The 14,408-nt window shown below is 41.0% G+C and overlaps 1 protein-coding gene across 1 annotated transcript; it reads left to right on the plus strand.

The window, feature by feature from the left end:
- The first annotated feature begins 802 nt into the window (after positions 1–802).
- On the plus strand, positions 803–5,962 carry LOC147609837 (uncharacterized). The gene is made up of 5 exons (XM_086787156.1): positions 803–1,339; positions 1,556–1,717; positions 1,849–2,013; positions 2,131–3,057; positions 4,916–5,962. The coding sequence occupies exons 1-3, from the start codon at positions 909–911 to the stop codon at positions 1,976–1,978; spliced, it is 723 nt and encodes a 240-aa protein (XP_086643282.1). The 5' UTR covers positions 803–908; the 3' UTR covers positions 1,979–2,013; positions 2,131–3,057; positions 4,916–5,962.
- Positions 5,963–14,408: the final 8,446 nt, after the last annotated feature.

Genomic DNA, 14,408 nt, shown 5'->3' on the forward strand with positions numbered 1-14,408 from the left:
CATTCTAGAGACTGGCATAGTTATAGCGCCAGCTCATTTAGTTGGGTTCACACTATAGAGAACCCTAGTATGTATTTGGTTGAGTACCTTTTCATATTGTGTGTACTCTTATCTTTGTATATGGTGTGTTGAGTGTTGTGTGAAGAAGAAGAAGATTTTCAGCCTCTCACCTGGTGTGTTCTCTTTTAGGGTTTTGTGAGTGTGTGTGTGTGCTTGCAAGAGCTCAAGCTCTCTTCTTCCCTGCATCTTTTCAAAGCGAACTTTGGAGTGGCTAAAATAGAAGGTAATATAGAAGCTTTCTATCTCTCTCATATATGTTGCTGTGTCTTGCCACCATCAACTATTGCTTCCATTGTGCATACTCCCTAGAATTTTGACATGAAATTTGCAGCCTTCAACAGAGCCCTTCTAGAGAGGACGTCTTGAAAAATACGGTTGCGAAAGAAAGCGAGTGAGTGATTCGCACTTTTGTTGAAATGTTATACAAAAACAGGGTTGAAGAAGAGGGGCAGTGATTTTGGGATTTTTTTTCGAGAGAATATATATATAAATATGTAGACATTGTGGAAGGTCAAAGGGGGAAGGATACGGAAGGCCAAAAAAAGGTATGCACGAGGGGGATAGAAGGAAATGGTGACCGGCGGCTGTAGGTTGTCACGTTGACTACGGCGTGAACATACGAGGCCGGGCTGCAGGGCAGGGTCGCGATGGTGGGCGCCCTCGTGGGCGAGCGTGAAGCTGGAGCGTGTTTTCCCCGCCCCAAATAACAAAACAAATAAACAAAATTAGGCACAGGCACAGGCACAGGCACCAGCACCAGCACCAGCACCAGCACCAGCACCACCATATCTGCTCTCGTACTTACTTGTGCAGAAAAAGCACAATTCTGTCCCTTAATCCCATCAATTATGCAGTCCTCCTGGTACCAAATTATGAGCCCTTGTACCCCTTCATATCTGCCTGACATCCCTTCCTCTGCTTCCATTGATTATAGCATCCCCATTGCCCATCATTATGATGCAGACATGTACTGGGATCTCTGGGTCCATCCTCCATCCCCCCCTCATCCCCTTGATTTCACCACCCCTCATGACTCTGCTTCCATCAATGGCATCTCTGATTCCTTTAACACATCCATGTCGCCGGGGAATCTCCCCGGCGAAGCCGCCGCCGCGACTTACTCCGACAGCTTCCCCGGTACTCCGGCGACTTACTCCGGCATCTTCGCGAGTAGTCCGCGAATGGATCACTTGTACCTGCAATCTTCTCTCTACTCTGAAGCATCCTCCATAGCCAGCCCACCTCAGCTAGATTTGGAGGCTTGCAACAATGCAGTAGAGTAAGCCTATTAAGCATCGCAGTTCTTTAATCCAGATAACGTAAGCTTAATTCACACTAATCACTCAGTTAAGCCCAACAATTTCCAGTTTTGAAGCTTTCAATTAAGCCTGTAATCACTCAATTAGGCCTAATCCACATGCATAGCTTGCAATTTCGTGTTCGGAAGCTTCCCATTAACCATTCATCTGATTGTTTTTTGGCGTTAATTGTGCAGGACCACCATCCATGAGGACGTTGAGAACACTGCCTCCCATGAGGTTGAAAACACTACAGAGATGGTGGCCTTTCAAGTAAAATCCAACACAACTACGCTCGATGATGGCTATGTATGGCGCAAATATGGCCAGAAAAACATCAAGGGCAAAAAGTTCCCCCGGTGAGTTCTGTATAGACCCCTTAATCTTAAGCTAATCACCATGGGATACCCCAACTAATTACCTCATAATCTCTTGAGTTTAATTCATAATCTCAATCAAGTTGCTAATCCAATCTTAATTGCCTCTGCAGGAGCTACTACAGATGTGCTGAGGCGCACTGCCCCATCAAAAAGCATACAGAGATCTCATCGGAGATGGAGGACCATGTGGTCATAACATACATTGGCAAGCACAACCACTTTATTAACAGCCGAGCCTGAGTGGAAATTAACATCCATAATCTGGGTTAATTAAGGTAAAGCCATTTTTGGAGCCATGCAAATCGACCCCCTTGTGACTTTTTGTGACCCTTTTGACGCTTCTTTGTGCAAGTGTCTTGCCATTTAAGCATTCAATCACTCTTTCATTACAGGCTGTTCATGCGCCGGGAAATGGCCGGCGGAAAACTCTCGCAAAAGGGCGTCGGCCGCCGGCAGGTCACACTAATACGATTTTATGTTTCCGGGTTTTTGTTACGTTTAGCTGTATTACACCCTTGTCAAGTCATCATGGTACAACGCTTCAATCTACCTAGTTTTAGTTCCCAAAATGCATGCTAGAGGCCCATTTTATAACTAGAATATATAATAAACCAAAAGAGTAATAAAAAACCTCTGACATTTTTCATAATTCTAGCCGATAAAAATACACTGAGCACTAGTATGTTCATCCTCTAGCTTGAGTAGGAAGCATCTCTGAAGTTGGCCGCCCCATGATCAATATTAATGGAGGTTGTCTATATTTGGTAAACACTTGTACTATATGTTTTTTTCGTGTATGCTTTTTAGGCAATTATAGCCGCCTTGAATGGCCATATATATAAACCTAAGGTACTTTTTTGTAAGTGGGGAATTGCTCAGTACTTCTCTCTCAATGGTATAGCCAATTGATTAGACTGCTCTATCGAAATTGCTCAATCACTTAATCATTGATTGCTCTCGATTGATTGCAATCTTAATCAGCAATTATTTGCTCTGAAATGCTCTGAATTGTTTGAGGACTTAATCACTCGATTGATGGCGCTTAGTTAAATTTATTTGTGGTGGGCAGGCTCTAATATATATCAATGAAGCTTTCTTGATTACGTTGAGCAAGTCTTGTCTCTTTTGGCTCTAAGATGAGCACATGTGCTATACTTAGTTTTGCTAATCAAAGAGTGCATAGAGAGAGTGTGGATTCTTGTGTGACTCGCCGTCTCGTGAACTGGATGGAGAGGTGAAAGAAGAGAAGGACGTTGTCATCATGTACATGTGGAAAGCCAAGCGCTGCAAAAACAGCCATGTGAAGCTTTTTATTGAAGGTAAAAACACTAAGAGCTCGTTGGTGTCGTGGTTATGTAAAGAGTGACAGCCATGAAACATTAAGAAAATAGCCATGGAAAGGAAATGCAAGAAAGCCATAGCCATAGATAACATTTACAAATAACATCCATCATCATCATGTAGTAAAGCAAAGAAAGTACATGAGATGGTTGGATTCGAGCTATATCTAAGAGACCATGTGATAACCCACACATGAGGGATCATGATCCAGCTCCCATGAAAGTCATAGAGGTAGTACCAATGTACTCCAAGAGAGGCATAATGTCCAAAGTTACAAAAGTACTAGCTCATCATGGGCCTCCATATAGGTTTTTTCCAACTGAATGACCATGTGTTACTTTTTACATGCTTTTAGGGTATTATTTAGGTCTTCATTACAATCCATCCAAGATTTTGTCTCGAAAATCATGACACTTGCAAATGATACGATTCCCAAAATCATATACAAAGATGTCATGCCAACCACCATAGCCATATGCCAATGACCATGGCAACCATTTCATATAGTAGACTACCAAGGTAATATTCTATCTCTTCACTTTCAAATCTCTCAACCTTCATTTGTACCCATTCATAAGCTCTTCATATGCTATAATTTCTTGCACACAACCCTAAAACAACATCTAAGTAGAAGCCATAAAGCATGCCTATGACCATTAGCCAAAACCAAAACACATGGCTATAAATCCCATATAACCAGTCCCATATGAGTGTAAGAAGAGATGAAAATTGCGTGTATGCCATCTATGCATCCTACCAAACCATCTCTTCAGATAAGCATCCAAATTGTAAGCATATGAGTCTCCAAAAGTGAAGTTCACATAAATTTCAACAAGCTGCAAATTCTTTGTAAAAGCCCTCGAAATCATCCCAAATCATCAAGAATAAGCCCATGCTCTTGCACATAAGCTAGAGGCTTCCACGTGGACTCATCTTCAAGAAATCCTTTGATGAATTCTTCAATGGTTCGGTTCCTCAAAAATTTGTGTCTTTTTTCCACTGATCTCTCTCTCCTCATACATGGGTAACAACTCTTATACCACTTGAAGATCTTGTCTTACATATCTTTTGGGGTTGGTACATGGAATGCATTATGCATCCTTGTAGTACTAGTAGGTAGTTGGAATGCATTATGCATCCTTGTAGTACTAGTAGGTAGTTGGAGTGCATAAGCCACCTCTCCCATCACCATGAAAGACCCATAAAACCTACGTGCCAATTTGTTGTTGGGTCCACATTTAAGAGATGAGGGTCTTGACTTGGGCAATGCCAAGAAGACAAAATATCCTTCTTTGAACTCCTCATGCCTTCTATGTACATCAACATAATATTTCATCCTATCTTGTGCCTTCTTCGTGTTGTCATTGCAACAATGGTATTGGAGTTGCCTCCCGTGGATACGAGGAGGGAGACATTCAATATATATCATAGAAGGTAGTGGGAAAAAGACACAAGGATTTGAGGAACCAAAGAATTCATCATTAAGTGGCAATGATTGCCCGAAGATGAGTCAATACGGAAGCCTCTAACATATATACAAGAACATGGGCTTATTCTTGATGATTTGAGGTGACTACTATGAGGCATTTGTAGCTTGCTAGAATTTTTCTTAACTTCACTTTTGGAGACTCATATGCTTACTGTTTGGATTGTTATCACATAAAGAGATGGTTTGGTAGGATGCATCAATGGTACACATTCATATTTCAGCTCTTCTTACACTCATATGGGACTAGTTATATTGGATTTATAGTCATGTATTTGGGTTTTAGATAATGGTGATCTTAGGCATCCTTTATAGCTTCTACTTGGATGTTGTTTTGGGATTGTGTGCAGGAAATTACAACACATGAAGAGCTTATGAATGGGCACAAATAAATCTTAGAAGACATGCTTAAGGGATTTCCAAGTGAAGAGATAGACTACTACCTTGTTAGTCTACTCATGTGATGGTTGCCATGGTCATTGGCATATAGCTATGGTGGTTGGTATGGCATATCTTTGTATATGATTTTGGAAATTGTAGCATTTGTAACAAGTGTCATGATTTTGGGGACAAAATCTTTGTACGAAGGGTTGGATTGTAATAAAGGGTTAAATAAAACCCTAAAAGCATGTAAAAAGTAGCAAATGGTCATTTAGTTGGAAAAACCTATAATAGGGATGAAGGTCCATGAACTAGTACTTTTGGATCATTTTGTAACTTTGGACATTATGTCTCTCTTGGAGTACACTAGTACTACCTCTATGGCTTTCACGGGAGCTGGCTCATGATCCCTCATGTTTGGGTTATTATATGGCCTCTTAGATATGGCTCAAATCCAACTATCTCATGTGCTTTCTTTATCTATACTACATGATGATAATAGATGTTATTGCAAATGTTAGCTAGGGCTATGGCTTTCTTGCATCTCCTTTCTATGGCTATTTTCTTAATGTTTCATGGATGCCACTCTTTACATTGGTATTGGGTTTGAACCCAGTTTGTTACACTATGGTGTTTTTGTTTGGAGTTATGGCTGTCATCATGTGCACACTATGGGGACTATGGCCTTGTGCTTGATTTCAGGTGGTCATCCTTAAGTGGGTGCTTCTCGACGGGTATTTTGCACTTTATATTTTGTGGGCGCTTGGTCGGGCCTGAGATGATCGTTTTGATAACTTGATTTAAATGATTATTATATTTTTTAATAGTTTTTTTAAGTATGCAAATCCGAGAAGGTTTCCATGTTGAAGAGGGCAAGCTCAAGAAAACCTAGAAGGCATAGGAACAAGCTCATACTTAGAGATATATGGCATAGATTAATATTTAACAAAAAGTATGTTTTAGGATTTTTTAAAGAAAAAGCTATGTGCTTTCAGCACTTGTGTATAAAAGGGCTATTGTTGATCATAATATAGCCAAGGAAAAAGGTTGCACAAAGTGTCTAATTTATCATTGGTATCAGAAATATGAAGGTAGCTCAACTTGTAGTGGGGTTTTACGATGAGGACTCGGGTGGCTACACAATGGACGACAGCACACACGTAACTTAACTCGTAGTGGGGTTCTACTGTGAGGACCTGGGTAGCTACACAACGGACGACAGCACACACGGCACGCACAAATGCACTGGCCCAAAAAAAAAACTTTAAAAAGCTTTTTTCTTAACTTGTAGTAAGGTTTTACGATGAGGACTCGGGTGGCTACACAACGATGAGGACTCGGGTGGTTACACACCGGACGATAACACACACATAACTTAACTTGTAATGGGGTTCTACGATGACGACTTACACAACGGACGACAACACACATAGCATGCACAAATGCACCACACGGCACGCACAAATGCACCATCCCCAAAAAAAAAAACTTTAAAAAGCTTTTTGCTTTAAAAAAAAAGTTTGGCATTAGAGAGAAGCGGGCTTAGTACCCATGGGACCCCCCTTATCCCACAAATCAGGGCAGCAAGGCATCAATCGGGGTAGCCAGCAGGGTTCGAACCCTGCTAAGCCTTATAAGCCAACAGCAAGCACTAGGAGCGGCACGTCAAGGAGGCGGCACTGAGACGAAGTCACACGATTGTCCACCTTCGCTGGGGAGCAAGGCACCGCTTGACTGAGCAGCAAAAGCAGAAGCTCTGCTATAGGTGATCAAGCAGCAGAGCCTTGACTGGCGTACTGTGGCTAACGTGCATATGTCACATGTGCATGGCCGTACTTTAAAAATATTTCAAAGTTTTCTTTAAATTAGGCTTGAAATTTTAGGAAATTGTGAATTTACATCCGGCTTGTAAATAACACACACACCACCACACAGGTTCAGGGGTCAAGGGTACACATCCACTTGCAGCAGCTATGGAGGCTCGAGCCTAGTACCTCTGGGATATCACTTGGCTCATTCTCGAGAGCATTATAAGCCTATTTTCAATGTATTCTGAACTGGTATCCTCGATGACCCTGTCTCCTCTCCCCTATAAGCTTCTTCTCTATCCTTCAACTTATGAATTCTCCTACATCGACACTTTATCCTCGTCATCATGGCGGATGTACAAATTAACACCATTGAAAATCTTGAAAAGGAAAAATAATCAGGCTTAGAGAATCAAAAGCAGAATATTCCTTCAATCTTATGATCTATGGGATATACTCATTCAAATCGATGCAATGCCAAATATGCCTCTAGAGCTACTAGAAGTGGAGATGTGTGGAAAGGTACATGCTCGTTGGGGGTGCACATAGCTTAAGCTACAATTCAACCTCGTCACGATAATGTCTAGTTCAACCTCAAGTGGCAACTTCGACAAGTGTTTTCATTAAAATGAATCATTTTGTTGTTTTATTAGACATGGTACTTTGTTGAAAAGTCTAAGTTAGGAATCCTATTTCTTTTGATGATGTGGTGTGGATTGAAAAAGAAAAGGAGATGAAGATTACGTTAACTTTTTTTACCTTCAACTCTCCACAAGTGCAAAGGATCCACAAGTAGACTCCACAAAAAGCAAACCGGCTACTCTACCTCATTTAATGCATTGAAGTGATGCAAATGTAGCTTCTTAGTTGTTGCTTTCCTCGATTTATAGGACTTGTCAAAATGATCTTGAGGTGGATTTATCCCTATATCCTCCCCCATGTGCTTTTGTTTTAAATGTATAAATATATTACATTCTCTTTACTTGCAGTTATATGATGAAGTGCATTACACCGAGTCAAGCAAACTCTTAATGTAGCTATTATTGAAGTCAAAATCATTAGAGAGGCATTAAAGAATCCTTTTGATTTGTGAGAAAAGTTCTTCACCTTCTTGAGAGAAGTGTGCCCGAATATATTATTTGCTGGTGAGAAAAGTTCTTCACCTTCTTGAGAGAAGGGATTGGTTTGTTGGCGAGGTTTGAATGAGTGCCACTAAGGATAACCTATTGTTCTTGTACCTTTTCAAGGGGAATCTAGGCAATGATGTAAGAACACACAATAATGAAAGTTGGATCAGCACAATGCGAAGCACTAAATTGTAGAAAGAAGTAGAGTTCCCTTTCCCAAGGCAGGGAGGATCTTCTTCGAGATCCTCTTGAGCACCACTCGAGGAGGAGGACACCCAAGGAGGAGTTAAGAAGAGCACTCTCGGAGCAGCAAGGGGACGGTGTGGAACACACTCTCACGGAGGAGGACACTCTCGTGTATCACCTTGAGGTCTAGCACAGTCCTTCTATCGGAGCGGAGTCTCCCTTGTATCATTCCTTTTTGGTATTTTGATTGGAGTGTTGCACTCTATGTGGTGTTTCTGTCTATCTCTTTGTGTGAGCGAGGTGAGTGAGGTGTGAGTGGTGTGTGTGGTGTGAGTGAGAGGCCTGTAGGGGTACTGCGGTGCTAGGTGGTGGTCAGAGAGCACGATAGATAATGTAGAGCATAGGTCTTGTATGTCTAGCTAGTGAGGTTGACTCATCCTTGGCAGGTATACTTCCCTGAGAGGATCCACGCTCCCTTCTCCCCCAACCATAGTGTTTATGGCGGTTGTCTTCGAGTTCCCTAGCAAGGACCGGTGGAGTCATCCACATATCTTCTCTTCATGGTTCCCCATCATGATGAGGTCGTCTATATATAGGACAAAGACCATATATATGCCCTTCTCATGATGAGGTCGTCATGGTTCCCCATCACGACGATGAGGTCATCCACATATAGGACAATGACCATATACATACCTTGCTTAGAGAAAATCTATAAATTTGTGATGGGCTTTTAGAAAGACTAATTCTTACAAAGAAGACATTTATCTGCCACCTAGTACCATGCTTGAGGGGCCTATTTTAGCCTGTACAATGCCTTCCGGAGTGTGCACGCTTTGTTTTTTGAACCGGATATCTCAAAGTCGGGTGGTTGTGTAACATAAACCTCCTCCTAGAGATGGCCATTCAAATATGTTAACTTCACATCTATTTACAACACTGTCCAATTTCCATGCAAGGCTAGTACTATATGAATACTGGCCAATCTAGCTATGGGAGTGAGTGTCTCGTGAAAGTCATACCCTTTGACTTGTGTAAAATTTGCATGAGTCCCGCCTAGCCTTGCCTTGCCTTATACTTATCCAATGTACCATCAAACTTGTACTTGGCCTTCCAAATCCACTTGGAACCAATAACCTTCCATTTTGCAAGATGATCCACAAGATCCCAAGTGTGGTTTCTCAAAATAGAATCAAACTCTAATTCAATGCCCCCCCTCTAGTTTGGATCTACTAATTCTTTCTCCAAGTTATCTTAGCCATCAAGAATGTGAGCAGAGGCTCTCTTCCTCTCCTCTATTCTTTTGGATCTGTGAATAGCTTGTTGGCTTTTCTGCAATTGTCACTGGAGCTTTCCCATCAAAGAGTTTCTTCACTTGTTTAGGATATGGTCTCTTATGAGGTCTTACTAGCTTCTCTTTTTTATCATCTGATGAATCCACCTCTTGTGGAGTTGGTACTATCACATTGGTGGGTGTGTCTGTTGAGCTACTTCTTTGTTGAAAGATAGTTTGGATGGAGCCTTCTCCTCCAGCTTATGAGAATGTACCTCAAACACCACATCACAACTAATGATTATCTTCTTTACCTTTTGGTGTGTGTAATCGGTAACCATACTATACCACCCCAAGAAGATACACTTTCTGCTCTTGGAATCCCACTTAGTTCTGGATGAGTCTGGAACATGCACAAAATAGTCACAAACAAATGTCCTGAAATATGAAACTAAGGGTTTCTTACCTAAATAAGCTTCTTGAGGTATCATGTCCTTCACTACCTAAATAAGCTTCTTGAGGTATCATGTCCTTCACTACCTTTGTGTAACTCCTGTTAAGGATATGCACTGCAGTGTTAACTGCCTCGACCTAAAAAGAATTTTGTAAATCTTTGCCTTTGATCATACTCCATGCCATCTTCACAATTGTGTGATTCTTCTACTCTACAACAGCATCCTAAAATATGTAACTAAGGGTTTCTTACCTAAATAAGCTTCTTGAGGTCTCCCTTCACTACTATACCTCATGTTAAGAATATGCATTGTAGTGTTGAGTACCTCGGCCTAAAAAGAATTTTGTAATACTTTGCCTTTAAACATACTCTGTGGCATCTCCATAACTGTGCAATTCTTGTGCTCCACAAAGCATTCTGTTACAAAGTATGAGAAATTGTAAAATCTCTTTTGATCATATGCTCCTTTTACAATAGGCATTAAACTCACTTGATGTGAATTCTCCTCCTATATCTATTCAAAACTTTTTCACTCGACATTAATTCGCTTATCTCGACATTAATTCGTGATGTAAAAGCTCAGGTGCCCAAATCTTTCATGCCATAGCTCTCTTGTCTTGACATCGGCTCAGGCTATAAAAGTTGACAGCTCATACAAGTCATTATATTGGATTCCTTTCCCAACGACATTGCCGTTGGTAGCTGTGAGACGACTACACTAGCCAAAGAGAACTTTCAAGGCACGATCAACTATGGCCACAATAGATAGTAGATTCCTCTTGATGTGCTTGATGTGCTTCTAGCACATAAAGGACATATCGAATAATTTCTTGGTGTTACCATTGCTAGAAAAGAAATGATACCCGAACCCATGGCTGGGCATTTAGTGTCATTCTCAATCACAATTAGGATGGACTCCCCCACAGGCTTAAAGGATTGGTCATATATCGGGATGCTCCACTGTCAAGGATGCATGAACCATCGAATGCTGAGGAATATTCCACCTTTACACAAATTTCTTCTATTGCCACAACCAACTCTAATTCTACTTTAGCACTGTTCTACTATTCTTGGAGACCTTCTTCCAAGGCTTCAAAGTGCCATTCTTCTCATCTACTTCCTTTAGTCTACATGATTTAACCACATGACCAAGCTTTTCGTAGAGTAGAAACATTTTGCCTTAGATTTCTTCTTCTTTTCAAAAGCAGTAGGGTAACTGGAGCCCTTCGCCCTGGCTTTCTTTGCATTTACAAAGAATGCAGCATCACTACCATCTCTAGATTTGAAACACATAGAACTTGCCATGCTTTAGAAGTTATGGTAGTATGCTGAATCAAGGTCATCACACCGAATCACTCATGATGCTAGTGGATGATGGCATGTAGTGTATCTACATTCCTTTGCCTCTATGCCAAAGTGAGAGTAGGATCTACAGGTATGGTCTGTAGTTTCTAGAGTAGGACCTGGTTTGCATCAACCCTTGTTACAATTTCCCACAACTCATATGAATCAAGAATAGAACTAATCGTAAACTTTCGAGAGTATAATTTGTCACATTTAACTTTCCATTACCAAAAGGTGGATGGCACGAGTTGCTATGTTATTTGCAGGTTAGGCCAATGACTTGGTCCAAAATGATCGACCAACCATATCATCTGATTGGGACCATGTTAGACTATAAAAAATTTCTGTAAAATTCTAGTGCAACTCCCAAGGCCATTTGAGACTGTCTGGACCCTCAAATGGGCCCTACAATGTGTTCTCAGTGTTAAAATGCAAGCAAAAGTGGACTATGGTGGATCAAATGCACGAATCAATATCATTAGCATGTGATTAAGATGATAATTAAAATGAGATTAGTGAGCAATTAACCTAATAAGATAATGTAGGCATGGATACTCAAAAACCAGCAAATACTCATTAGGCCAATGCCTCAATTTATAGGGCTTGAATCCACAAGATGCCAAGCATCTAATCCCATTGATTTCTCCTTGATTTGTGCCACCTCCCCTACATCTGGGGCACCTTTTCCTAGAATCTTTCCACACCCCTATATTCACTCATGCTACCCTTGATTCTCTCATCAGTAGATTCCTCTCACCTTTTCACTACCACCCACTTAATTGCAAACTCCCTTTTACAGTCTCTTGCTAAGGTATTGTTCCTGCACACACCCATTCACTTACATATTTCAACACCTCCCCTCAAGTGAATAATTCTAGCACACGTGGACCCTATACCAAGTTTCCCTCTTACTTGGTAGCCCGTGACCAATGCCTCAAGTCCCTAACTCATAGTCCTTGACACTCTCTCTCTATGTGTCCAAGGCTACTATAAGTGCCCATGACCTTGACTAAAGTGCTCACACATACATCTACCACATTGCCTACATCATCGGTGGCTTAGAGGTGGTTTTACTCTGTCAGGGTAGGTTACATTGGGTTGTGGGGTTTCTCTCTCTTTCTCTCTCAAAAAAGATGTCTTGACTCCTCTTCCTTATTAGGAGTCTCCACCATGAAGTTTGCCGATGTCGATCCTTCTTCATTGGGTTTGCTGTAGCAATCTCTAGCCATGTGTCCTGGCTTCCCACAGTTGTGGCAAGTGAAGGTCCTTCCTCCCCTGCCTCTTCCTCGTCCTTGTCCTCGTGAGAATCCTCCTCGGGTGTAGAATGCTCTTTCCTCTCCAGTTGTTGGGTCCAACCCTTTCTTCTCTTTGACCTTGGTCTCTTGCTCTAGTAGAGCTCCTTCTATCTCATATGCAGCTTCAATTCTGGTACATTCTTTAAGGTTGCCACAATGTTCTCATATTCTCCTTTGTCCACACTCTTCAGAAGCACTGCTAGTGCCTCATCATCCTCTACCTTCTTCCCAATGGCTGCCAGTTATTGCTTAATGCTTTTGTATTTGTTCAAGTGTGTGGTTAGAGGTTCACTTTCCTTCATGTCAAGCTTGTAGAATTGCATTAGAAGATTTATCTTTGAACTTTTTGCTTGAGTGCCAAATAATTTATTAAGTTTATCCCATGTATCTTTAGTCCGTTGTATCCCTGCAATGTGGTGAATGATTTCATCATTTAGGCTAAGTGCAATGAGCTGTAATGCTTTCTCATACCTCCTCTTCCACTCATTCTCCCCAATCTCCTCTGGACCTTTGTCTCTTCCCTCAACTAGCCCCTATAGATTTTTTTCTCATGAGCAAATACATGGTCTTTGTTTGCCATATGTATGAAACTGGTCCGTGTTAAAGTTAGCTATTTCTTGTGCCGTACTCATGATGATGCAAAGGGGGTCTTACCTCTTGATCCAATTCAAGATTCAAGGGCAGTGTCTACCCTTTTACAACTCAAATCTGGTGTTAAATGATGATTACAACAGATTTATCAGCATAAATTCACCAAAAATTACATAAAGCCAAGGGTAACTGATATGTACTAAATGGTTGGAGTATCAAACCATCTCCCAATTGCAACTTGAAGTGATCGGGATCTGTATCAGATACCGAATGGTAAATTTGAACCATCAATTACATCAAAAATAGTGATTAGTGTTAATTAATCATTGATTAGTAAAATAATCCCATGTTTTGTGTGCGCAAAAAATACACTGATTTGGAGCGATTAATCGGGGTAGTGATTGTGATGAAAAATTCAATTTGAACACATAGACATGTGTAGCACCTTCCCAATGTTGGATTAGATCCACCAATGCCTAATTAACACCTTGATTAGGTGAATTAATTAAGCAATTTGCCAAGATAATTCACTATTCATGTGTAGAAGACTGTCCCTACTTGGAGTCTTCAATTGATCCACTTGCACAAATCTAATCTCAAAATGCTTCAATATAGTAGTAGATAAACGTGTCTGGATGTGTTTTGAGTCCACAAACATCAAGATTGAAGCTTTAATGAAGAATTAATCAAGTGATTAACAGACGCACTTCCCTAACTCTGCACAGTGCTGGATCTTACTGTAGACTTTATGAAATCAAAAACCATCTTCACCAGCTTATAGAGCATGCTTAAAAACCTCCAGGCCTAGTTGGAATTAGGTGAATTCGAAGCGGACGCATTGCATGGAGCTTTTTCCCCAAATCTGATGGCGCCTGAAAATCGCACTGTCGCGCAGATGAATCGCACTGAATTGGATCGTATCCTTGGAGCTACATGGAGTGCCTTGAGTCTAGTTTGTGCCCCTAAAAGGGCTTGGGCAATGAGTATGTGTGAAGGGAGAGGGAGCTCCTCCACCAGCTGGGGGTACACTTTGGCTATGGAGAAGAGAGAAGCTTAATGCTTATAAGTATGATTATGGGCTAATGAATTGAATAAAACACTTGATGATGGGCTAAGACATGTTGGGCATGGATCTGAGGCTTTGATACCATGTTAAAATGCAAGCAAGAGTGGGCTATGGTGGATCAAATGCATGAATCAACGTCATTAGCATGTGATTAAGATGATAATTAAAATGAGATTAGTGAGCAACTAACCTAATAGGATAATGTAGGCATGGATACTCAAAAACCAGCAAATACTCATTAGGCCAATGCCTCAATTTATAGGGTTTACATCCACAAAATTCCAAGCATCTAATCCCACTGATTTGTGCCACCTCCCC

This window comes from Cibotium barometz, chromosome 50 (genome assembly GCF_041138505.1).
Source record: "Cibotium barometz isolate CiBa-2024 chromosome 50, ASM4113850v1, whole genome shotgun sequence".
Classification (NCBI taxonomy): Eukaryota; Viridiplantae; Streptophyta; class Polypodiopsida; order Cyatheales; family Cibotiaceae; genus Cibotium; species Cibotium barometz.